Source organism: Gymnodraco acuticeps, unplaced genomic scaffold (assembly GCF_902827175.1).
Source record: "Gymnodraco acuticeps unplaced genomic scaffold, fGymAcu1.1, whole genome shotgun sequence".
In the NCBI taxonomy this organism is placed as follows: domain Eukaryota; kingdom Metazoa; phylum Chordata; class Actinopteri; order Perciformes; family Bathydraconidae; genus Gymnodraco; species Gymnodraco acuticeps.
Window position 1 is genome coordinate 1,722,010 of NW_022992313.1, and position 27,400 is coordinate 1,749,409.

The 27,400-nt window shown below is 41.5% G+C and overlaps 1 protein-coding gene across 1 annotated transcript; it reads left to right on the plus strand.

Moving 5' to 3' along the window:
• The first annotated feature begins 50 nt into the window (after positions 1–50).
• LOC117541205 (diphthine methyltransferase-like) lies at positions 51–26,889 on the plus strand. The gene is given in 13 exon segments (XM_034208361.1): positions 51–594; positions 919–1,091; positions 6,998–7,065; positions 7,067–7,132; positions 7,217–7,304; positions 7,885–7,979; positions 10,635–10,750; positions 10,753–10,788; positions 12,975–13,047; positions 13,125–13,190; positions 14,550–14,722; positions 26,311–26,661; positions 26,664–26,889. Coding segments are annotated over 12 exon segments (1,320 nt in total). The 5' UTR covers positions 51–594; positions 919–959; the 3' UTR covers positions 26,720–26,889.
• The last annotated feature ends 511 nt before the right edge of the window (positions 26,890–27,400 follow it).

Genomic DNA, 27,400 nt, shown 5'->3' on the forward strand with positions numbered 1-27,400 from the left:
GCGAGTTTCTTTAGAAAAAATATCGTTATATATTTTATAAATTACAGCAGTAACACAAGGCTTGAGCAACTGTTACATTAGTCGTATGGTCTTGCTTTTCATTTTAAATATGCAATACCAACAGTTGGCCAACAGATGCCACCATTAAACAGCGTTTTGCCTTCAAATCTTTTAAGATTTATTTTGAACATTTTCCCGGAAACGTGCTGTCCGACTGTAAATGTCCGACTAATATGTACACTGACGATAAAACTATAACAGTGACATTTGTAAATGTTACTGCATATTGGAACTGGCAGAGTACATCCAATATTATTAAACATCCCATCAAATGTATCAAAATTGAAGGCAGCGGCATTAGCAATGCAACAAATTAGAAAGCCATACAAAGACAGTTTTAAAATATAGACAGCCTACTACTACCATGGATGTAAAAAGATCACTTTTTTACTCATGAAGATCGTGACCATTAACTAGAACTTCCGGTGCAGCCCTTCAACATAAAACGTGCCTACAATTGGGTTGGGCAATGTTGTTGCGTCTGAACTATGACGTAACTACGTAAAAAGCTGTCGTCTCGGAGCTGGCTCACATGTGAGTTTTGTTGATAATTGTCCTGTTGATATTAAGTGTTAAACAAATGTTAACTTAACTTTGCTATCTTTGTGTACCAGTTGAATATCCGCTCACTGTGAGGGTATTTACTTTTGACAGTTAGCGCTGTGTGATACTCCAGCAAGTGAAATCACGTTATAGCCTGCTAGCTATTTCTACCACAGATTATTCAGTTAGCTCAGATTTAGTTTACTCGAAGTTAGCTTTAAACTATTGCTTACGGTTTTATGTACTACTAGATAGATATATCTGAGTGTACTCGTTATACAGTCGAGACGTAACGGGATAACTTTTGTCTTTTAGTTTTTGCACCAGCACAGTGACGTTATGCAAAGCAGGGGGCCATGGCTTGGAAGTCGAGGACCCGCAACCTGCAGGTGTTTGACACCGAGCTGAGCGCCGACACGGCGGAGTGGTGTCCTCTGTCCTCCATGCAACACCTCCTGGCCTGTGGGACCTATCAGCTGCAGAAAGGGGTGAGTGTGACGCAGGGGCGGATCTAGAAAATATTCATGGGGTGGCAAGAGGGTGGCAGGAGAATTTGACGGGTGGCATCCCCTGGCAGAAGTATATGTTGATTTAATCGCAGTCATATCAATCAATGTTAACTTGGAAAGCCACAATATTTATATTTTAACTCAATAACATTAGGTGACATATAGGATGCTCCGATCGATCGGTCACCGATCGAGATCGGCCGATACTCACTCTCTACTACCGATCGATCGGTGCTCTCTAAACATGCCGATCGCATGACGTAAAATACATGACACTTTTCTCTGTGTGCGGCAAAACAAGCTCGCCAAAATGGCTTCACCCGGTCTGGCAGTATTTCAAGGTGTCCGAAAAAGACAGTAAAATAGCGGATTGCAACGTGTGTGAAGCAGAAATCCTGCAGCTCCGCCCGCTGTGACGGACCCGGTGAGCGGAGCGAAACACACAAGAGTTAGACCTAACACACTTAGCTATTTGATCTACCTCTGGAACAAGCTAAACTAGTTATTATAAATATATTTATTCTTCACTGTCGGGTCACTCATTACTGGATCAGTGAGCTGCATGAGATACTGACAGGCTGTCAGGAGAGAGAGAGAGGGGGGAGAGAGAGAGGGAAAGAGAGTGCTTCTGCTAATTTCTCCCGTGTTATTATCCAAAGTGAATGTAAACTTGAATAATGTACATCATTTGAATGTAATAATTAAGTTGATTGTTGTTGTGGAAGCTCCAGTGAATGAGCCCCATTAACTGAGTTATAAACATCACTTTAAATGGAAGATTTAAAGTGATGTTTAAATCTTCCATTTAGGCCCCGCCCACTTGATCGGATCGGCGATCGGTATCGGCCGATACTGATTCCGGCGATCGGAGCATCCCTAGTGACATATTATTGTGGCACATCAGTAAAGCCTTAAATTGAATATAAGGTGGCAGACATAATTGAATGAATTTTAACTGAATGAGTTTGTCTCACTCTTAGACCAGCAGGAGTACCAAATATATGCAGACTGCTGCAATAAGTACTAGGGATCGACCGATATGGTTTTTCAAGGCCGATACCGATACCGATTATTAGTAATCAAGGAGACCGATAACCGATATTTGGAACCGATATACATTTGCAGTAAAATCAGAAAATCTTGGTGTCAAAATGTAGAATAACACAAACTCCAACACAACTCAACACAACTTCTTTGAAATGCATTTAAGCATATATTATGTTTAATGAACTTTTAAACATCTTACAACTGGTTTCCTCTCTGTGCCCTTTTCTTTAGTGCAGCCATCTACAATGAGTTTAGAGAGAGACAGAGAGTTAAAAGTGGGGCTGCAGGCTGACATGCTTAACTAACAATACTGCTTAATTTATTATATCAAAACAATGCCTGTCTATCTAGCATAACATCCCAATAAGCTGCTAGCAACTGCAAAACACTAGTGCTAGCTAATGTTTTGCAAACTATTAAAAGTGAGGCTATTACAGTAAGCCTAACGTTAGTCTAGTAGCCTCACTTCTAATATTTTGCTAAACATTGCTAGATACATGTTGGCTATCTAATGAGCTTCACATATCAAGCTGAAAAACTGCGAGGCTCCACTCAGGAGTTAATGATGAATGTTCCTCAAGATGCTTGCTCGCCTCCTTCAAATTTGAAAGTAATTACTATCATAAATCAAAGGAACAGTTCAGCGCCACACAACTTCATTGCAAACAGTTCAGGGTTTCCCACACATAGACTATACTTGGGCGGGCCGCCCAGGTATATTAACGGCCGCCCAAGTATATTTCGCGACCCATTTCGTTTTTTTTTTCTAAGTTTTATTTTTATTTTTATTCGTCCGTGACCACGACGCCATCTGCGATCGATTAACTTGTGGACAATGATCCCTCGCTCTATGCCTCCTGTGCCCAGTCCCGGACTGGCCATCGGGAGGACCGGGGGGCTTCCCGATGGCATGGCCTGTTAAGTGATTTTATGATTATTGAAATGTATACAGTTCTGTTTCATATAGGTGTTCTCATAGATGTAGTCTCTTTATTTTGCATGCATTTAACTCCAACGTTTAAAAAAAATCTACTGGGGGAGCATGTCCCCGGACCCCCTAGAGGATTTGAGGTCCACCCCCACTTAAAATCACATGGATAGGTTCCTAAATACATTAACCATTTAAAAAAAATAGTAACCCATGTCCATATGTTTATTTGTGGGTAGTAGATTTAAACTATAGGGCTATCACTATGGGCCCTTCCTGTACCTGTTCGCTCTGCCATCGCGTGAAGGGTCTGCTAACAAGCGACCAGCAGAAAGGCTAATGTTAATGTTGTTGCCTCAACCTCGCGCCAGGGCCGGGGGAGGGGTTACAAGGCTCGCGTCTTGTGCTGCATTCACTTGCACTCGGACATTAGAGATTTTCTCTCATAAATTTCCGATGAGCCACAACTTTTCTTTCAAAACAAAGCTGCCAACTGGGGTGGCAACTAGGGTGGCAAGGCATTTTTCTGAGGTGGCAGCTGCCATCCCGTAGAACCGCCACTGTGGCGTTACACACCGAGGTTACAGACAGAAGTGTCTCAGGAGTCCTGGGACACTTCTGTCTGTAATAATAATAATAATAATTCTTTACATTTATTATAGCGCTTTTCCAGATGCTCAAAGCGACTTACAAATACACATTACACATATTTTTTATACATGCAATGGTCAGATACTGTGGACAATACCCACAGGAGCAAGTTCAGGTGAAGTGTCTTGCCCAAGGACACAACGGCTTTACAGACGCAGCAGCGGCGGGTTTCACCCCTTGATCTGATGATCATTGCACAGCGCACTGCGCCACACCGTCCATCTTCACGCCTCGAAGTCATCGAGGCGCTTTTACAAGTACACATTGATATCATACATGTACTGTGGACAATACCCACAGGAGCAAATCCGGGTGAAGTGTCTTGCCCAAGGACACAACGGCCTGACGCAGTGGCGGCAGGAGCGGGTTTCGAACTGGAGTTCCCCAGCACCCCCCTTGATCTGATGATCAGATGCACAGACCACTGCGCCACCCGTAACCTCGGTTATGGGATGTCCTGGGCTAGGACATCCCATCCCTGTTGTGTGGGCAGAGTTACTAACCTGAGTTAGCGATGAGATCAAATAAGATTAGAGGACTGTATTGATCCCAAATTGGGAAATTGCTTTTTTTCACAGCAGCATGTAAACAATGCATTGCACCTTAGTTAAAAATAAAACTATTGAAACGTTTTTTTATAAACAGTTAATATACTGTACATACATAGGCGGCCCGTGAGGCTCTGGTTTGGGAAGGCTACATAACTTTTTTTACCTGGCGCTGCCCGACTGCGGCGTCTATATAGATAAGAGATCAACTCAGTGAAAGCACCGCCTGCTGACCAATCAGAGCTCTGTGTGCGGAGTTTAAAGCTATCAAGTCATATTACAGGATAAAGGAAATACAGTTTAAACTGCCATAGGGGTCAGTGTATGTTTTGGTCATTGGATTTTCTTTTCACAAATGGATATTCAAAAACGAACGGATATTTAATTTTCGTTTTAAAATTGAAATACGAGGCGTTTTTTTGTATCATGGTCGAAACGGGATTTACTAAATTTAAGAAACGGGATGATTTTAATTTTCTACTTTTCAAAACACAAAATAAAATCACTAGAAAATAGAAACAAAAAAACTACAGTTTTTTCATATTCTGCTACCGGAAGTTACCTTTCAAAATAAGAGCGCAGACGAGGTCAGAATCCGTGTTTCTCCGGTCCATTAGTTTTTCTTTTTAAACAAGTGAACGGAAGAGCGTCTGCAAGGCGTTTTTTGCTTTTCACTTTACTAAATGGTCAAGAGCAGTGACGTGCGGTGAGGTTCATGGCTGGTGAGGCACTGACTCTTTCAGAGTCAGATTTACAAATGTTATATTTTGACCTTAATCGAAATATTCGGTTATTTTCAAAAGCTTTTTTAGTCTGATGCTTCAATTCATTTAAACAGACCGTTCAACAAAAGGATACCCACAATCTAAATATTGGATTGTTCTTTCTTAGTAAGATCCCATTTTCATTACATTGTGGTCTTACCTTGACTTGAAGATGAACGGCCCGTCCACACAGCGGCGTGTGTTGAAGCTTCCAACGCTTCTGCCCATTCACTTTGAATGGGGTGACGTCACTTTTAGCCGAACTGCATTTTGGGAAGCGACGTGGAGCGTTGCTGGCGTCAAAAGTTGAGCAATGTTCAACTTTTGACGCCTCGACGGAAGCGTCAGCCAATGAAATCCCGTTTATGCAAATCTGCCCGTACAATCGCTAGCCAATCAAACCGCGTGTATGCTGGGAGAGACTACACAGATTCTGACCTGATCTGCGCTCTTATTTTGTAAGGTAACAGAATATGAAAAAAAACTGTAGTTTTTTTGTTTCTGTTTTCTAGTGATTTTATTTTTTGTTTTGAGAAGTAGAAAATGAAAATCATCCCGTTTTTTTAAGTAAATCCCTTTTTGACCATGATAAAGAAAAATGCCTTGTATTTCAATTTTGGTTTTTCAATTTGAAAACGAAAATCAAATGTCCAGTCGTTTTTTGTTTTTGAATATCCATTTGTGAAAAGAAAATCCAATGACCAAAACATACACTGACCCGTAGGCCTATGCAGGGAAGTCACGGACGTGTCGCACTTACCATTCATATCACATCATCAATCATATAATATCATAATGTATCATATATCTCCTTATCTGAGTCAGCTGAGCCGTATCTGGCCGTGCAACACTCACAGTGTCACATACTGTATGCAGAAGTATTATTTTAAGCAACACGTTAAGTTGACGAAACACTCGAGACAAATGTAATTTAAAGTCAGATCCACTCGTGTCTTCATAAACCTGTTAATGTAGCCTACGCATTCAAACACTCTGTAGTTTATTTTTAACCAGCTGTTCTGTATTCACCTTGCAGGTGAAACTATGTGGCTTGTATCCTGGATTATGTGTTCTAGTCATCATGGATGTTTAAAGTTTAACTTCTTCATATTTGTCTAATATTATAGTTTACTTTTCATTAATGAAGTATGACACTGCGTTGTCAGTATGCTTGTCCATGTTTGTGATTGGTCAAATGTTGCTAACCCCGCCCCTTTCACGTGAACGCGTTCTCAGCTGGAGAGAGAAACCCTGGCTTGATTTACCGAGTTGATAACCAGCGCCGTAGGACCGTTTAGCGAGATCTCGTTTGTTAGGGTTAGTTAAGATAACTCAAGCATATCAGGGTCTGTTGAACTGGCTTCGTGGTACAGGGCACAGGTGGCTGCATAGCTGCGCTAATGTCAAAGACACAAACATTATACATTATATTTTTATTTTACCAGGATGCAGTGACACAAATATTTGGGAAGGCTTCGCCTTCCCTAGCCTACAGTACCCGCCGCCCCTGTGTACATATCAACAGTGTATACATAAACACAAGCAGTTAATATATATAATTACATATGTGGAGTGGTGGTGTCAGGTTAATAAAAGAGAAACTTTATCATTAATGAAACTAATCTGACCTGTTTTCACTTTATTCCTGTCATATATTCCCTGTCTGTAAAAAAAAAAAAGGCACGACATCAAACCTTTTTTGGAGGAGTTATTGTACACAGAAACATTGCTTCTGCACATATCTGCTTATTTGCACCTGATTCTGATTGTTTCATTTGAATTCCAACGAATCAAAAATAAATAAATATTATTGTAATTAAATGTATTGCACATACTTATTACATGATTATTTGGGATATAATGAATTGCAGCAGAACATATTGGAGCTACAGCCACTCCTCTTGTTGCTGTCTGACTGATGATTTCACTTCCACATTCTTCCTGCAGGCTGGGGAGGAGGATGCTGCACCGAGCCGGACCGGTCGTTTGTACCTTTTTGAATTTCGGCGAGAGAGTATCGATGAGCCCCCCTCTCACTGAGCTACAGCGCATGGACACAGCAGCTATTTTAGATTTGAAATGGTAAAAGACCATAGTTTTGACGATTGTAACTATTGACCTCGTCGTCTGCTTCCTTCCTGTTCATTTTGTAGCTATTGTTCTCAGGTGCCATGTGCCGGTGTCAGGGGAGGCGGTGCTGGGACTGGCAGCTGCCAACGGAGAGCTGCAGCTGTACACACTGTCACACAGTCAGGTGAGAAATGTGGCATCAGTAGAATCACAACCAGTTTTTGACACATGATCGCTGAATACATCAGCCTTTGAGATTAAAACTGATTTAAAAGCAGTTTTTCTCCAACAATAAGAAGTCCATATGAGCCCTTTTCTCATAAATGCTGAACATAACTCTGAATAAACTCACTTATAAATGTTGCTTCATGTGTCTGTTAGCAAAAACTGTATACAATGCGCAAAATCAGACGGCTTGAGTTTGTATACCAAATAGCAACTTCATTGCTGTCCGTACCGTAAATACAAACAGTCTCGTCTTGCATTGCCTTTAGGAAATAGCCAAAGAACAAAATAGATGGATCAGGGAAACGTAATAGGTTATGTGCTGCATTGGAGACATGGATCTTTCAAAAGGGCCAAAAAAAAGTATGAGAACATCACAACCATATGTGCCTCTGATGTTTAGCAGGGCCGTGTTGAACTGTTAGATTTTAAAGCAGAGTTTTCTCTATTTGACAAAACACCAGGATCCCTTCCCAATAGATGGACAATATATTGTGTTGTTGTGGTCCTCTGCACTCACTGATGTGTGTTTCTAGTAGGAGGGGGGCCGCAGCCTACACCCTCTGTGCAGTTTGGAGGTGGGGGCCGAACGGCTGGCTCTGTCTTTAGACTGGTCTACTGGAAGAATGGACAGGTAACAAACGATCTGCATCTGTTTTTCTCCATCAAAGTTCACATCACATTTTCTATGTATCTATTATAACGTGTTACTGTTACATGCAGTATGTCTGCAGTAGGGACATAATACTTAGTCCTAACACGGCTCCTTAAACTTGTCCCTCTTAATCATATCTGCCCTGTTCAAAAGATTTTGGGGACAGAATAGCAAGAAAAACATGTTTGTTGCATACTGTTACGAACTCAGATACTCAGGGTATAGGACCCAATTGCACGACCCAGGAGACAGAGGTAAAGTATTTGTAAGATACTTTATTTTCAATAGACGAACAAAAATAATCACTATCAAATCTCTGGATGAGATGACAAAAAGAGAACAAAAGAAAATGGCTCACGTAGTAAGGAACAACATATTTTGACAACAAGGAGAGCATAGATCTGACCTAGGCATGAGACAAGACGAACTGACGAGGAACACTGGGAGACTGGGGAATTGAAACACACGACAACAAGACACAGGTGGAGACAATCAGGGGCGGGGCTGGTGCTGATGAGCACGGGAGACACACAAAAGGTAGACAATCAGGGAGCCTGGAATGACAGGAGCCTCATCCCAATACCCCTCCTCGACTCCTCTCTTCCCCTCCTCCGGGACTTGACCCGGAAATCGATCAAGACACGCCATTTTGAAGGACGTCCCAATAGCTGAAATGCACACGGAGGAGTCGAGGAGGGGTGAGGGAGGAGACGAAAGGGAGGATACACGCGAGCAGACTACGCGGAAGTGTTTTCACTACTCGCGTATAAAAGCCCCGCCCCCACCTTCACAGCTGGTCCATTTGAACAGAGGAAAACCGACAACTGGAAGATGAGTGGAAAAGCGTCACATAAATGTATAAGTGCTCACAGCTCCGTGGGAATTATTATGTGCAATTCATTTCTAAATTACTATAATTATATTTTTATTTAAATGTAGGCTACATTTTACACCAAAACGGAACACAAAAGCAGGACCAACCATCATTGAATTCCTTGACTAACAAGAGAAAGATTCATTCATTTAAATATTTAACCGGAAATGGGCCGGTTCTAAGGAGTTATTCAGTTAAGCCCGATGAGAGGGGATACAGCTGTGCACATGTCATCATTAACAGACGTCGTTTAAGAGTGACGTTTGAGTGAACGAGGACATCCCAATGAATACCTGAGGACTCCTCTGTCTTCGCCTCTCCTCCCTGGGTCCTTCTCACTTCGGTTAAATGGATTCCTTGCGTCCCTCACTTGCGTCGTTTCCCTGCGTCTAGTCCCTGCGTCTAGTCCCCTCCCACCAGGGAAGCATGGAGGGACGCAAGGAAACCACGAGAAGCAGGGAAATTAGTTTTAAGAGCAATGGGACGTCCTTTCCTCCGGAGCGTCACGTGAAGCGACGTCCGTTGTGATGACGCTGCACAGCTGATCGTCTGACGCAGCTCTGTCCCCCGTTATTTCCACACACACCCGCCTCTGTTAGTACACATTTACTGACACAAACATGTGTATCATCTGTTGTAGACCCCAATAAATAAAATAAAATAAGAACTCATTCTCAAAAAAGATAAATGCCATTCTTAAAATGTATAAACGAAAAAAAGCGATCGTGAAAATGTTTCCAATAAATGAAGAAAATGATTTTTGACCACGTTGTTGTTCAGATATATCACATATTTGTAACTAAATGAAACATGAATTGAAACAAAACACAGTATAAACTGAGGAGTGACTCCCGTGAGGTTCATGTATTTTCTTCACTCCGCTGGGAAACTGCTCTCATGTCAAGAAGCATCAGATCAGTGCATGCACTGCATCGTCCAATCAGTGAGCGATACACAGTAAGGGGGCGGGGCGAGTGTCTGAGGATTTCATCAGAGGATGGTCTGGTGGTTCCTCGGTTATTGCTCCTCCATTATCGCTCCTCGCTCCTCCTGCAAAAATAAGGCCATTGAGACGCTACTCAAGATGGCGCAGACAAATCAACTTCCGGTGAGACAGAGACCGAGGAGCGAGGAAATGAAAAATAAGAGAAGTGAGAAAGGGCCCCTTGTGTCCTCTCACTCGCATCTTACGGAGGCGGAGCCTAAGATGCAAGGAAGGGACGCGAGTGAGGGAAAGGAGGAGTCGAGGAGGGGTATTGGGATGAGGCTAGGGTAAAACGGTGAGTGACAAAACAAAACAGGAAGTGGAAGACAATACAACCAACATAAAATGTGACTATCTCAACATTTCTGTCGGTGCACAACACATACTGCAAAATATGACCTGATACACTAAAACAGGGGTCACCAACCTTCTTGAGACTAACATATAAGAAAATAATTTTCACTTATCACTGTTTCAGCACAATCATTATAAATAATAATTATATATTATTATTACTATTAAAAGTATTAATATTATTTGTATCATATATTATTATTATATATAGCTACAGTCTAAGGAGCAGATGAGATTATTTTCCCGCTGCAGTGACAGCGGAGGTCAATAAAAACTCTGCTGAGATTTTGCCTAAACAGTTAAATATGAACAACATAATTCAAAGGTTTGTGTTTATGTGTTTGCCTCGGACAGACTTGTTCATGTTGTTCTGACGGCATGTCTTCATAATAAATCACTAATTGTGTGTGTGAGCAGCAAGTGATGTGCGGGTGGTGTGCAGTGACTCAGCGGGCTGCGTCAGCGTGCTTTCTCTGGCTGAAGGCGCTCTGGTCTCACTCTCCCAGTGGAAGGCTCATGACTTCGAGGCCTGGATCTCTGCTTCTCCTACTGGGACACACAGCTGGTGTACTCTGGTAACACTCTTTCAAATCATAAACAGTTCCTTTTTAACCAGGGCTGTCCCTACGCAGATATTATTTATTCTTACCGTGGCTGTCAGCCTGCCTAAATGTAACCAATATAGCATGTTTGTATATCCTTGCATAGTTTAGCTTAGGTAACATCCTTAATTAATGAATTGATAATGTTACACATGCAATATTACATCTCCATCAACAGACATTAGTGTCAGTGCAGCATGGTGCCCTGTTCAGGCAGAGCTCAGAGTGAGCTGTCTCTGTTAGCATGTGCTTACCAGAGACATGGTTATTATTAGGAAAGCTGGGGTGTAGAGTGTTGGCTCAGGAAATAAGGAGAAAAAAGGGGAGCGGGGGTTCTTTTTAATCTCCATTTTAAACTCAGGTCAAAACTTTAAGAATAAGCATTCAATAATAGTGCGAAATACCATTCTATTTATTTAATTTTCAATATAGATCAAAGGTTGAGAATGATGCCAATCTTTTGAGAGGGAAACAACTTCTAGCATGGTGCATGTCCTTATGATTTGACTTCATGCTCTACGTTTGGACCTTTTCCCCCTGTGGGGCCTAATCCTCTCTTGTTGCAGTGGTATACTGTATATACCTGATCCCGCAGTCCCAAGCAGGTTGGGGATGTTTATTATTTTCAGAATAATCTGTACGTTGGAATAGATATTGCTGAATTCTTGATTTATTTACAAAACATTATATAGATCCCAACCAGTGACCTGCGGTGAGGTTCATGGCTGGTGAGGCACTGACTCTTTCAGAGTCAGATTTACAAATATCATATTTTGACCATAATCGACATATTGGTTATTTTCAAAAGCGTTTTTAGTTTAACAGACTGTTCAACAAAAGGATACCCAAAATCTAAATATTGGATTGTTCTTTCTTAGTAAGATCCCATTTTCATTACAATTGTGGTCTTACCTTGACTTGAAGATGAAGTCCATGCTATCCTTCTGGACAACAATCTCCATTACATTTTGTAAAAGTCCTCCTTATCTTCCTCTAGTTTCAAAGTCTAGCTTTTGTTCGCGTCTATACCGTCTCTGCGTAGAATAACAGTAGCAACAAGACCTGGTGGCCTCACTTGGGCCCCCTTCAGTGCGGCAGAGGTTATGGCTGCCTCCCCTGGTGCTTTTTTCATTGCCGTTGTATGATGAGACCAGCGAGCCTAAATATCATATATACGTGAAATAAGTTATTTAGAGACTATGGATGGCGAGGATAAATGTAATAAAGGGGAATCTACAAACCTTACATTGGTGACATACAGTGAGATGGGTGCAGGCATGCGCTTAGGGCCCGCTTTCCAGCCAGTTTCTGTGGGGTGACGCATTCTGAGGTGAGGCAGAGCTCATCTGTGCCTCACCTTACCACACAGTAACTGGCTTGAGCGCGCTCACAAAATAAGTGCCCGCGCTACATTAGTGCCCGCGCTCCAGCCAGTTACTGTGGGCTTACGAGAAGCAGAGCTCGTCCCTGCCTCACTCCTCATCGCTTCCCATGTAGTTGTAGCGGAGCTCGGCAAATTTGCTAATTTTGACTATAAAAAGCGATTGGAATCAAACAGAAATCACATTTACAACACAGATCAGTGGAGACATGTTATTATTATTTACTATTTAGTTTTTCTTTAGTTGTTTTTCCGTTACATTGGAGTATGACAGGTGAGGCTCTGCCTCCCCTGCCTCCCCTGACTGCACGTCGCTGATCCCAACTATTACTGATGTCAAGAGGTTGATTTGAAAATTACCAAAATCTGATAATCATACATAAATTGATCTGTTTTTACATAAACACATGACATACTGTACAATTTTTATAATTCCCTTCATTTACCAAGCAGGGCAGTTTGCAGTTCAAAATCATTGATGTGCTCTCCGTAAGGACAAACTGTTTTACAAACTGTTTGATTTATGTTAAGCATTTCTCTATTGCAACTTCCTATTACTTATCAGCTAACATAAACTGCAGACTGATACTGATATTACAAAAATTGCACAGTATTGCACAGTATGATTATATTATTAATCTATTGTTACTGGATGTGTAAATGCCTAATCATCCTTTGTGGTGCATAGGAGGGAACTCATTTGAATGATTTTACTAATGATAATGTCTGTTTGCCTGTGTGTATGCGTCCTCTCTCTGTTTCCCTGTGTGTGTAACAGGCGGTGATGATTGCAAACTGAGAGGCTGGGATCTCAGGGCCGGTCCGGCCTGCCCCACTTTCACCAGTAAAAGGTGAGTCCTGAAGTTGCTGTCATCCATCTCATTAATGAGGCCAGCTACATAACACTCTCCACTTTGTTCTCTTGAAGGCACTCAATGGGTGTGTGCAGTATTCACAGCAACCCGCACAGAGAACATATCCTGGCAACAGGCAGGTAAACATCCCAATTAACTATCTGTGATAACTTGTTGTCATCTGAGAATGACCTTTTCCACTGTCTGTTTACTACCACTGCTTCCTGTCTTTGGTCTCACTATTTCTGTGACATAATGTGAGCATGGTTCCCACTGGTCAGTGAAATCCCTAAAATGTGTCAATTTGAGGGTAAAATCCAGGCCTTCAAAGATCTACAAGTCATTTAAATTGATTGAATTTATATCCATTCGCTTGCACTATATATTTGATCAGTGTCTCAAACTATGCCGTGTTAGGTTGTTGAATTTGAGGGAACTATGCCTCGAAAGTCCTTGAATGTGTGTAACTAGGGGTGTAACGGTATCCGTATTCGTCCCGTACCGTTACGGTTCGGACGTCACGGTTCGGCACACGCAGTCACACGACGAATACGCCTTTTTTTTACGAGTGGGAAAAAAGTCTGTCATTCAGGGTAGTATCCACTACACTATATATAATCCAGGGGGCGGTATTGCTCCTAAAAGCTGTTTGCCAGCTGCCCTTAAACAACAAATGAAGAACAAGAAGAAACACAACAACAAAACGAACAAACTACAAGAAGAAGAGAAGTTAGTATGGCGATTTCAGATAACACACAGGAGCTAGAACCCACCTGCTTCTTTTAAATCAGCTGTGTGGGAACATTTCGGGTTCCCTGTGGACTACAATAACGATGGAGTGTGCGAGTGGTGGATCGGACGAGGATGGTGTGTCGGCGTTGTTCTACAGTGGTGCGGTATGCTAATGGGAACACACGCCAAACATGCTAAATCATAAAGAAGGCATCACCAGATTTGCCAATCACCGGAGCCCGGCAAAAGACAGCAGCTGCTCAACAGCTGATCCCCGCTGTTTTTAAGAAGCCAATAGACATGAGAGCCGAGAGACCAAAATAAATAACGGAAGCTTTTGGCATATGTTTTTCAACGACTTTGCGCTCTTGAAACACTTTCTTATTATTTATGATGTAATATTTTCAAGACATTATTTTTAGCTTACAGCTTGATGAAACCTTTTTGTTTGACATCAGCCATTATAGATACTATGGCCATCTGAGTGTACTGTGTATGGTTTGTTTTTAACTGTTTAATACAGTTCATTATTCAAAATGTCAGAGTTCTTTATTTTTAAACTGAAACTTGCACTACTGTTCAAACATAAATAACAACAAACCTGGAATTATGCATTTGGGATTTTTTTTGCTTTTTCTTGTTGTACCGAACCGTACTGAACCGTGACCTCCAAACCGAGGTACGAACCGAACCGTGACTTCTGTGAACCGTTACACCCCTAGTGTGAACTCTGTGAAAGTCTGTGTCCTGGTTCCCTGGTTCTGCAGCTACGATGAGCAGGTTCTGCTGTGGGACGGCAGGAACATGCGGCAGCCTCTCAGTGAGACTCCGCTGGGGGGCGGGGTGTGGAGGCTGAAGTGGCATCCGACCCACGAGCAGCTGCTGCTGGCCGCCTGCATGCACAACGACTTCCACATCCTCCACTGCCAGCAGGCCCTCGGTGAGTGTGCAGGAGGAAGTACCTGCTCTGGATGGTTTCTATGAACTTTGTTAGTTAACCTAGGTTTGGAATCCTGATTCTTAAAGTGTAGTGACTCGAGCACAAACAATAAGTGAATCAAGAAAAAACGTACAGTAATTTCAGTGATTTGGTTAGCAAAAATGAATGAGAAAAAAAGGGTTAAATTCAAGTTTCCACTTGTGGTACATTTATAAAAGAGTTATATCTTTACTATTTGCTGTCGTTTTATACTCACAATGATAAATCAGTTATTTTTGAAAATTATGGTTATATAAATTCTTTAAAGGTCCCCTATTATACTGTTTTTAATCAATATATTATAGGTCAAAACATGTTTCTGAAGTGTTTGGCTCCAAATACCAAACAGATCCTGCATTGTAGCATGCCATAATCCCCTCTGTTTCAGCCCTGTTTCAAAAGGGCTGATTCTCTGTCTGTTACTTTAGATGACAATAAGGAGCCACTCCCCACGCCCCTCTGAGAGATATTTGGTTACAAAGAACACAATAGGCGCTTTCACACCGGAGTACTTTTCCCCCCGAACTAGGTCGATAGGGGGGGAGATTTGGTTTCACACCAAAAAGGATCTGGAACTAGTCCCTAGTTCGCGCAAACCTTTTCACCCCCAGATAGTCCCTGCTAGAGAGGTAGTACTTTCCTGAGGAGGAAATGGTTTGTGGGTGTGTCGGCCACACTAACATTGTGAAGATAAACTTCTGTTGTTGCAATGTTGAGGTAGAATGAAGGAGTCTGGAACCGTCATTAGCCAAAGCACTGAGAGTTTTATTGATCACAGTACATTAATACGGCCGGGGAAATCACTTAGTTTCACACTGTCCCGTGCTCCACCATCATGATCTCTGCCCAAAAGACACAAAACATCTAACAACACGAGGAGAGGCGGGCCCCCAGAAGCCCACGTTTACCTAATTAATAGCAGATGGGAGACAATAGTCTACTTGTCTCAAAGAGATGCAGACAAGCCTCAACCCTCCCCCACGGATATAGGAGAAGCGTTTGACCTGTGACCTCAATTTACAGAGGAGTCTTTGACTGATAAGTCAAACACATGTTTGCAGTATCACAGAATCTAAGAAACTATAGGAAACTCTATAAACAGATCAGATTAAAATATTCTCTTACAGATTCACTCTTTTTATCAATCTATTGATAACCAATTAACATTAGTCTAAGAATATTTCAGTCAATACTTAAAATCAATAAGCGTCTTCAGAGTTGGGTGGGCTCAGATACATTCATTACATTAAAAGTAGAACAAGATTGAAAACACTTCAATCACCATGATTGAACACAGTCAATCATAATAAAAATCATCTCTCTTCAGTGCTTGGCATCTTTTGTCAAAAGGCACAATAATAAACACATGGGATACAAAATATTACAGCAAAATATATGTTTCAAAAATAAGATCTTTTATCATTTATCACTCAGTTAATCTCATTCATCAAACACAAATTCTAAATCAGCTTATATCTCAAAGATTTACTTTAAGGCAAACTTATTAAAAACACAATTAGAATTTAGGATTATAAGAAATCAATTGAGGTATAAATCAGAATCATGAGAGATCCAGCTAAGGTTCCTAGTTAAGGTATAAATTCACAGTGATGAATCGATCAATCTGTAATCTGTAAATTATAGTGTCCTCAATCTTTAACATTACTTTACGTTTACTTCATTACGCTTTATTCAAGAGTAAGGCATGATTTAATTAATTACATTACTTCAACTATCAATCATTATGTCATTTCAAAATCTGAAGGGAAAACTAAACAATTCTCAAAATGTTTAACAATCTGAAAAGGAAGAATCAAACATTTTATTGTATAACAACCTGAAAAGGAAAAATCAAAACATCTGTTCTTTATTCAGAGTGTCAACTGTAATCAATATTAGAAATATCTTATTGTTCAATACCTTATAAATCTGAAAATATCAATTAATTAATTAGTTTAGTGTGAAAGTGTAATCTGATCTGACAAAATATATTTATCACCACTATTTAACACATATCTGTTCATTGGGAATACAAAAACAATCATTAATTGTACATCTGTAATCATCTGATCATCCAATTCAAATGTTATCTTTGTATCAGAGCTAGAAGAACATGTTTTCCTCCTCTCTTTATGACACAGAATGTCTGGTGTAAATGAGTGTGTTGCTGCTTTGATGAAGCCTAATTTGATAAAGTTTCAAATTAATTTCTGAAATATTTCGTAATATAGTTGTCTTTGTCACATTTTATTTGGCATTAGTAAATAATTATGCACATTTACAGATACTTTACATGATATGAGTGATAACACGTGTTATAAGGGCTATTTTTTCACAATAGGTGTGCCTTGAGATTTTTTACTTGTCCTTTGGTGTGCCTTGGGCACAAACAAGTTTGGGAACCACTGGCATAAATGATAGTGGGCGTCTGAGGGTGTCATTACTGAGAAATGTCAAAGAAATTCAAAACATTACATTTGAAAACAGGTTTGCATTCCTCCACTTAAGGTGACGTTATCATTGGAAACAATAAAAACGAACTATTTTGATGTAGAATCTATAAATTGAATCGTTAGAGCAGAACAAAATGGTTGTATTGTAGCCTGAGTTCCGTGCAGCCTCTAGTTTCACCAGGTGGAAAAATGGTCCATATAATGTGAATACATGCAGAAGTAGACAGTAAGAGGCCCCTGACATTAGGCCTATTTTTTAAAAATAGTAGGGGCTCTTCACTCTGCATAGCAGTATGAATAGCCTTAAAAAACATACAACCCACTCCGTGGTAACGAGAGTCATATTTCTGACCCATATGCCCTAAGTGAAGCCGTTAGTCTCATCTAACTGACCCAAGGGTTGGTGCTGGTGTGACAGTTCCAAGTGTTCAGAGCAGATGTCAAGCTTTCAGTTCATGGCTCGGTGGGGGGGAGCAGACCCACGTGAGACAGTATCAAGGCTGTAATGTTCAGTGTGGGCCCGTCATTCTCTCTGGGTGCAGGAAATGGTGCCCATTCTCGGACCAAACCATTAATGTCATGTAGAGCAGCCATAGCATCTCTGTGACTGCACTCAGCCGGACTGTAGCAGGGTAGAACTGGGTGACTCTTAGTGAAGCTGTCCAACGCCATTAGACAAAATGAAACCACGTGCTAACAAAAAAACACAGGGTCATCAATGTCTCTCTTTACCATTGGCCTAATCATAAACAAATTAGTGTGAAAAATGTGGAACACTAATCCATCATGTGGAATGTTGAGTTAATTTAAATAATTACTTATGGGTTGAAATCAAATTAACATTAACATTAGAACTAAAGTCAGTTAACAAATTTGACTTGCACAGATCAGTAATCAATACACCATATTTCCAGCTCCGTGATGAAAACGATAACAAGCAGGGATGCAAACTTGTCATCTTTTGGGGAAATGTTGCCGTTTTGAATCCAAAATAGGTCGTTTGTGTGATTCATGTGATCTGCAATAAAATATTATTGGGGTATGGACAGGGTTGCTAACTTTGGGTACCTGGCTGGAGTGAGATTTTGATATCATGGGTTTAATTACACACAAGCGCACGAAGTGACTGCTATCGTGTCAGTAGCGGGACCTTAGCATATATTTAGGATATATATATATAATATATAGGGCCGGGACTCGATTAAAAAAATTAATCTAATTAATTAGAGGCTTTGTAATTAATTCATCGAAATTAATCGCATTTTTAATCACATATAAATATTTGACCTAAGAACAGTGAGAAGCAATTTTTTTCACATGGATTTTAGTGTACCATTAGGCGCATTCACACCGCAGTACTTTTCCCACAAAGGTTCATGAGAACTTAGTTCATGAGAACTCTTTGAACCTGGGGGTGGATTAGGCAAATGAAGCCGCTGACGTCACTTCTTCTTCTTCTGCTTTGGGTTTACTGGCAGGCCGCAAACCACTTCACGGCGTATACTGCCGCCCAAAGTCCCCGGCCCAAAGTCCCCGGCCGGAAGTCCCCCGAGTTGGGGACTGGCTTCAGTAGAAGCTGCTGGGAGTCCCAGCAGCTTCTACTGAAGCCTTCCGAGTAAATCGCCAGAATGCCGACACCTCCTCATCTCCACCGCTCCCATGTTTATTTTGTGTTGCCATAAGTTAGTCTCTCTGCGTTTCTGCGCTGGGCTAATGCTAATAATGCGAGTGCGAGGATATGGCGACAATGGCGGCTTCACAAAACTTTTTGGGAGTTTTACGGGGCGTGGTTTGCAATCCGCCCAGCCAATCAGACATATAGCTCTCTTCTCACAAGAGAGCCGTACGAAAGTCCCTGCTCTCTAGCAGGGACTTTCGTGGGGTGAACTAATTTTAGTACCGGCTCTTTTGGTGTGAACGCGATAAAAGAGGCTAACGTCCACGCTAGCTTCCACGCTAGCTGCTATATGTTTTGCATTGAGGTGATACTTGAGGCTTGATGTACTGCGGTGATATGCGAATTCCTTTTTGCATAATTTGCACACAACCGTGCTCTTATCGACGCTTCCATCCGTCCGTTTTTTAAAACAACATTTCCCACTGTTGTTCACTGTGGTTTGTTGTGTCTGAAGTCATGAACGTTAGTTGGTGCTCCAGTATAATCGGTACGCCTGAAACTCATCCAGTGAGAAACGTTCCGCGGTGCAAAAATAAGTGCGATTAAAATGCGTTAATTTTTGTGTAATTAATTAATCTTAATTAACGCGTTAAAGTCCCGGCCCTAATAATATATATATACAAATACACAATATTGGACACAGACTATAAAGGGCACACAGTTTCATTCACTAATGAAAGTCAAACACATGTTTGTTTCCACTGTTTTATTGTGTGCCTGTCGCGATAAGCAACTAATTGACTTATCGGCTCCAGAGTATTTGTGTTGGATAATCTATGGTAGGGCTAACCCATACAGTGGTGGGGCTCAAATCAGTATTTGAAATGTAATTACATACACGCTATATCGCTCCCTTGTCAGTGAAACGCCACGCGTGAGGTTTAGATTATTTCCTTGTCTCAATCCAAATTGAACTGTATGAAATAAAAATAAAAATAAAAACATTTGTCTTGTAGTAAATAAAAAGGGCGACCTGGAGCCAATCCTGCCATTTCCTCACAAGTGAAAGTGTGACATGCTGAAAACCCAACCGCCGCTTGGGGTCTGGGGGATTCTCCCCCAGGAGATTTTTTGAAATACTAACATAAAATACACATTCTCTCTTGAGAGGAAAAAAATAAATCCATCTACAGTATTACTACACGACATATTTAAATGAAGCTGAACCTGCTGCTCCTCGGGAAAAGGCTGTGTGAATTACTTTACATTACCCCATTGTTCTGTTGTGTCAAAATGGAAGGTTTCTGGCTAACGTTAGCTTAGGTACTCAGATCTTGTTCTTGAGTACAAGTAGAAGTACCAGAGTGTAGGAATACTAAGTTACAGTAAAAGTACTGCATTCAAAGTGTTACTCAAGTAAAAGTATAAAAGTATTGTCATCAAAATATAGTGAAAATAGCGACAGTAAAAGTAGTCACTGTGCAGATTGGTTTATTTCAGAATACTATATATGATATGTTTTATAATGATTGATCATGAAAGTGTTATCAAAGCTGGTAAAGGTGCAGCTAGTTTGAATGACTTTGTATACTGCAGGGTAGCTGGTGGATTTACTCCAGGTGGAACTAAAGTCTGATTCAACACTTGATTAGATTTCACATCATTCATCCACATCTGAAAGTAACTAAAAGGTATTAGATACATGTAGTGGAGTAGAAATACACCATGTACCACTGAACTGTAGTGGAGTAGAAAATAAAATAGCAAAAATTTTAAATACTCAAATAAAGTACCAGTATCTCAAAATTGTGCCCAAGTATAGTACTTGTTGAGTTTATGAACTTAGTTACTTTACACCAGTGGCTATACAGATAGAAAGACTAAGCCTTGCACAGAGGCATGAAAATACATTTTCAAAGTGCTAAAAGTTCTGCCAAAAAAAAAAACTGACTGCTGAAATTAGATCTTCCTTTGTGCTCAGGCCATAAAACCCCCAATGCACCGTGCTGTGGTCTGCTTCAGATTATTTTCCTTCCAGAGGTCAGCCTGTCTCTGACCCCGTGTCTTGCGTTTTATTTTTTTATTTTCTTCTGCAGCACCAAGCAGAGTAAAGAAAAGGGAGGGGATTTTGACTAGAAATAATTTGAAACAGTTTAATAAAGAATGTTGAACTATATTTAAAACTGTAATTGAACTTCAACTTATATCAATTTTCCAATTCCAGTGGCCAGTTGGAAACAGATAATGACAAAGTTTTCATTTTGCAGCAACCGTGCAAAAAAGTTCAATCACCATTATGTCTGAGTCTTGTCTTATCTGCTTTGTTTCGGAATGTGTTCAATACATTAGGTTTTTTTTATTTTCATTATTACCGTACAATACATAGATTAATAATAAATGAAACAAATAATACAACATTGACCTATTTGAGCAGACAGATGACCCGCAGTGATGCCTCTGAGGTTCCCGGGTGTAAGACGCCTTTTGCTATTTATTTTCCTTTTGCGGAAATTTAGATTACAATGTATAATTTTGTCCCTACATCATGCATTTTTTCTCAAGTAATTTACTTTTGGTGAGATAACTAAAGTTTAGTTCATTTTACCTTGGCTGTGGACTGATTCATTATTAGTTGTTACAAAGCATGCACAAGACGGCGGGTAGACAAACAAACACGAAACAATTATACAAACAAACATGAACCCGCAACAAATCAGCGCCCTGGCCAAAAATTCATCCAGTTTAATTTAGTCCGAAATTACGGAAACGTCAACGGGAGCACTGAAATATCTGTTTAATATGGGCTCTTCTCAGCCATATTTACTAGTAATCTGTTGATGAGCAATAAACTACCTTATTCTCAATCAAAACCACTATGCAAATGTAGTGGTAAAACTGCTCAACCGACCGAGAGCAGAGATTTTCTTAATTAATTCAGTACTTATTTTTATTAAACAATATCCAATTCAATAATCCGTTAGTTTATTAAACAGTGTGAATGTAATATTCTGCCACCACCCTTCCCATTTAATAGCACATTTAGTTCTTGAGCTTATGGTGTGATTAACAGAAAATACAAGTCTGTGTTCTTAAACATTCCTCGTGTGCCGTTCACCACAGGGGGGAGGGGAATTCGCCCTCCCTCGTGCAGGCTTGAACAGACACCCGAAAACGGATTGGTCTGATTTAACCCGTTGAAATCTCCAGAATTCGGCAATTTGTTTCAATTACAAATCCTCACATTGCTTTTTGAAACAGAGGTTCCACCTTGCTGATGCTTTCCTTAAGGTCTCTCCGAATATTTGCAGTGTGTGATTGTCCAGTAATTTAATTCTAGAAAACACACACAGCGGAAATCGTTAAAAGTTGACGTTCCGAGGTTATTTATTAGCCCCAAATATTCTTATTGTTTTATACATGAGCTGTGCTTGCTTTTGTTGGCACTTGCCCCAGCAACAATCACAGGAAAAACCGGCCAGGATAGAATCCCCTAGACACCGATTCCTCAGGTTATGATTAAGCCTTCAAATGTACAGAGTGAAGAGACCAAAACAAATTGCACTCGCGCAGTTTCACAAGTAATTTTGATACCGTCAATCACAGAGTCTGGTAAGGCAGTTGTTCAAATAGATTTGAAAAAAGCACTTACCAGTCTTCTGAAGAAATCTCGGTATCCTGTTCGTAGACGCCAACTGTGAAGATAAACTTCTGTTGTTGCAATGTTGAGGTAGAATGAAGGAGTCTGGAACCGTCATTAGCCAAAGCACTGAGAGTTTTATTGATCACAGTACATTAATACGGCCGGGGAGATCACTTAGTTTCACACTGTCCCGTGCTCCACCATCATGATCTCTGCCCCAAAAGACACAAAACATCTAACAACACGAGGAGAGGCGGGCCCCCAGAAGCCCGCGTTTACCTAATTAATAGCAGATGGGAGACAATAGTCTACTTGTCTCAAAGAGATGCAGACAAGCCTCAACCCTCCCCCATGGATATAGGAGAAGCGTTTGACCTGTGACCTCAACTTACAGAGGAGTCTTTGACTGATAAGTCAAACACATGTTTGCAGTATCACAGAATCTAAGAAACTATAGGAAACTCTATAAACAGATCAGATTAAAATATTCTCTTACAAACATCACTAGGCGAATTGCAAACCACGCCCCGTAAAACTCCGAAAAGTATTGTGAAGCCGCCATTGCATTTCCTCGCATTAGATGTGTCGACGCTTCTGGCGATTTACTCGGAAGACGCGACCCAGCAGCTTCTACTGAAGCCAGTCCCCAGCTCCAAAGTTTACGAGCGTTGTTCGGTAAAGACACACGCACAGCTCTTATGATGTATCTGAACAGCGTGTAAATTGACAATAAAGCTAATATTTTGTACAGTGCTTTTGGTTCTCTCTCTCAGTCAAGACAGGCAAAATTACAATAGTGGAATAATAACAATAATAGCATCACGCTGTCCCAGGTGTGTCGTATGCATAGTGAATAGGCTCAGCAGCAGACACACCTTAGTGCAAAGATAAATAGCAGATAAACCACTACAAAGTAAGCCTGCCAGTAAACCCAAAGCAGAAGAAGAAGTGACGTCAGCGGCTTCATTTGCCTAATCCTCCCTCAGGGACTTATTCCGGTGAGAACGCTATCTACTAGGAACGTTTGAGGGATTAAAGAGTTCGGGGGGGAACAAGTACCGGCTAAGTACTTGGTGTGAAAGCGGCTAATAGGCGCTTTCACACCGGAGTACTTTTCCCCCCGAACTAGGCCGATAGGGTGAGGGGAGATTTGGGCTGCAGCCACACGAGGACAAAAACGGCCGTTTGCGTTACTGTTTAGTGTCATATTGACCATTCGGCCACACGAGGACGACCGCATACGGCACTAAACGACTGAGGAAACGATAACGGGTCCCAAGGTGGATAGAACGGCATACGCAACGCTCTGGGGGGTCAAACAGCTCCGTGTGTGCGCCCAATACGATCATTTTCTGATAATGATTGCGCAATAGCCCCGCCTATCCCCACCTCTGCTGCTCACCTCCGCGTACCCCGTGCCATTGCTGATGTGTTTTGCCACCAACAACAACAACAATGGCGGATCGCAGAGTTGCTATCGTGCTCCGGACGCTACTGACCATGCTACAGTTCTTTGTGCAACATCTACAGCAGACTTACACATCCGGGGGGATCTTACTCGCTGCTTTTGTGGATATGTACTGCAGCTTCAGCGATCATTTTCTGATAATGATTGCGCAATAGCCCCGCCTCTCCCCACCTCTGCTGCTCACCCCCGCGTCAAAGTAAACTGCACACTGAATTCAGATTATTTATCTTTCTCTCGATATGGACATAAACGCGAGAGAAGTCTAATCTGACAGGACGGAGACACCTCTCAAACTACCTAAACTAGTTATAAATATGTTTATTTTTACTGTCGGCCGGGTCACTCATTACTGGATCAGCTGCTGCATGAGACAGACACTGACGCTGTCCAAAGAGAGGGAGGAAAAAGAGAGGCTCCGTGTATTTTTTTATTATATTATATAGAGTCGTTATTCATTTGTTTTAAAGCTCAATAAATAACAAAGAAGACCTTTGACCGGCACTTTTATAATTTTGTCGGAAGGTTTAAACTTTAATACACGTTGACTGGCGAAAAACTCTGCCCGGTTCCCTCGGCCCCCACCGCGGAGAATAAACAGAAGGGCAACCATGACAACCATGCTTCTTCGCTGCTTTTGTGGAGGAAGTTACAGCGCCACGTACAGGCTCCTGCCTATGTACTGCAGCTTCTCCAGCTGTTGGAGCTAAATGGAGCGGTCTCGTGTGGACAGACACTATCCGGATAACTATTGCGTGTGGACGGAAGCTTGTTTGCGTTTGCGTTAATCCTATGCGTTTAGCCGTTTTCGTCCTCGTGTGGCCGGGGTCTTGGTTTCACACCAAAAAGGATCTGGGCCTAGTCCCTAGTTTGCGCGAATCAGAGTTTCCGTTAGCCGGTGATTACCGGACTTTGACCGGTAAAATATGCTGAAAACCGGCAAATCTAAATCTCTCCGGTCAAAATGTCCGGTCAAAATTATTTCCCCTTAGCGCAATACCGCATCAGTTGCACCACTTATGTGACAGACAAGAATAGTATGTGACAGACAAGAAGAGTATGTGACAGACAAGAATAGTCAATTATAATGTCTAACACTTAAAGGTGGGGTAGGTAAGTTTGAGAAAGCGGCTCGAGATACACTTGTTGTTATATTCCATGGAATGCTCTTAACGTTCCGATAGCAATGAATATCTGAAGTGCTTTGACAACAAATCCATAAAAAAGTGATCTGTGGAAGCTGTGGCGCTGTAAAAAGCACGACCAATCATCCGGCCCGGCTAAAGTAACTGGATGGCCTACCTGCCTGTCAGCCTTCCATCTGGGCACAAACTTATCTCGTGCCCTCATTGGTGCTGACGAGTCGACACGCAGCTCTGCATGATCACATGCAGCGGTGAGCGGAGCAAAACACACACTTCAGGTTAGAATATCACACGTAGCTATTTTAATTAGGCTACCTCTCAAACTACCTAAACTAGTTATAGATATGTTTGTTTTATGTCGGTTCACTCATTACTGGATCCGCGAGCTGCATGATACTGACGGGCTGTCAGGAGAGGGAGCGCTCCGTTTATTCCCGTGTTATTATAAGTTACTGTACTTTTGAATAATGTAGTCGAATGTTGAAAGATTAGTTTAATATAATTTTTTATTTAGCTAGGAAATTCTGAAACGCTCACGTTTGCCTGTGTGCTCGCTCAAGTTTGCACAGCGTTACAAATGTGCCACCAAACCAACCAATGATGTATATAAGACCGTCAACAGCCTGATGGCAACCTAAAATCCCTCTCTTTCCGTATCTCAGATCGAAGATATGATTGGAGACGAAAACAGCCAATCAGAACCCCAGTTCGCTGATGTCCGGCACCGCCCTTTATTTGAACAATTCCCAATTTTATGTGAGTGCGCACACAGCCTGAAGAGGAAAGCCCAAATTCACAAAGAGAGTTGATAACCAGCTTTGTAGAACCCGTTATCTCATCACGAGTTTTAGTTTTGTCGAGCCAGCTAAGTCAAAGAAACCCTTAATCTGTTAAATTTGCTTCCTAGTATACCCCCCCTGAATCTTAATTACAGAATGAACGGAGATCCATTAGGTGGTATATACACTGGGGAACTGTCAGTGGACCTGAGACATTATATACAAAGTTATGTATTGTGGTTGAAATGGAGCCTTTCAGAACACCTAATAGTGAGCAGTTTATGTACAGTAGGGCTATACCAAAAAATGTTAAGCTTAATTGAAGACATTTGATTCAACTTAAGGGAGAACAGATCCTGAATAGAAGCTTTAAATGTAAAAAAAAAAATTGTCAGCACAGCCCTGAATTCTTCCTATCAAACCATCAGTGTGTTCATGTCATTCTCCAGAGGCCAGTGGAGGAGCATGTCCTGTGGTAGCCTCCTACATACTCCACAACTCTCTGGCGTACGGAGCCGACTGGTCCCACCTGTCCCTGGAGGAAGCGGCCCCATGCTCCAATGTCACTGCAGAACCCAAGGAAAGCCTCACAGAGAGCGGAGGGCACTTGAGGATTCAGTATGAATCTCCCACAGCCAGCTTTGATACTTCCTTGGAGGACGATGCAGGACGATACATCCCAGAGAGCATTGCAGCGCCCACTGTCCTGCCTGCTGCAGCCCCTGTCTTCAGCTCTAAAGAGGACGCCCCTTCACTGTCCTGTCTGCTGGCCAGCTGCTCTTTCTATGACCACATGCTCCATGTTGGCGCTGGGACTGGACTCCAGAGGAGGCTCAACAGGAACCAGAGCAATGCTGACCCGGCTGGAGCTCTGGGTGCATTGACACTAAAGAAATATCTTCTACTTATGTACCTAAGTAATGCAGGATGCACAGCCCCACTACATCACACAATTTAACATATCAAGGATAAGTAAACCCTGTATTCAAGACACTTGATTGTTATAATAAAACTTTGATTTAAACAAATTGCTTATAATCCCTATAAATGCAGCTATTCATTATGGAAAAGAAATGTTTGCAAAAACACCCTGAAGACTAGCATGAAAAGTAATGTGAGGCATCTGCTGCTTCCCAGAAATCTGAGCTGGTGATTTTTAAAACTATGACCAGGGGCCTCATTTATAAAGGGATATACGCTCAAAAAATGGCGTACGCCAGTTTCTACGCAATGTTTGCGATTTATAAAATACTAACTTGACGGGAAAACGTGCGGTCCTCCACGCAAACTCTAACCCATGCGTACGCACTAAGCACACAAACGGGAGAGACGAGAAACTGCGACACCGTTGGCAGAAGGAAGAATGGAGAGAAATATGTGGAAATAATACCATAAATAACTTGGGCGTAGGAAGCATCCTCAATGTGGGTGAGACAATTTAACAGGGGGTGTGGGCAGGTGGTGGACATCACCTCCTCTAGGGGGGTCCGGGGGCATGCTCCCCCGGGAATTTTTTTTTAAATGTTGAAGTTAAATGCA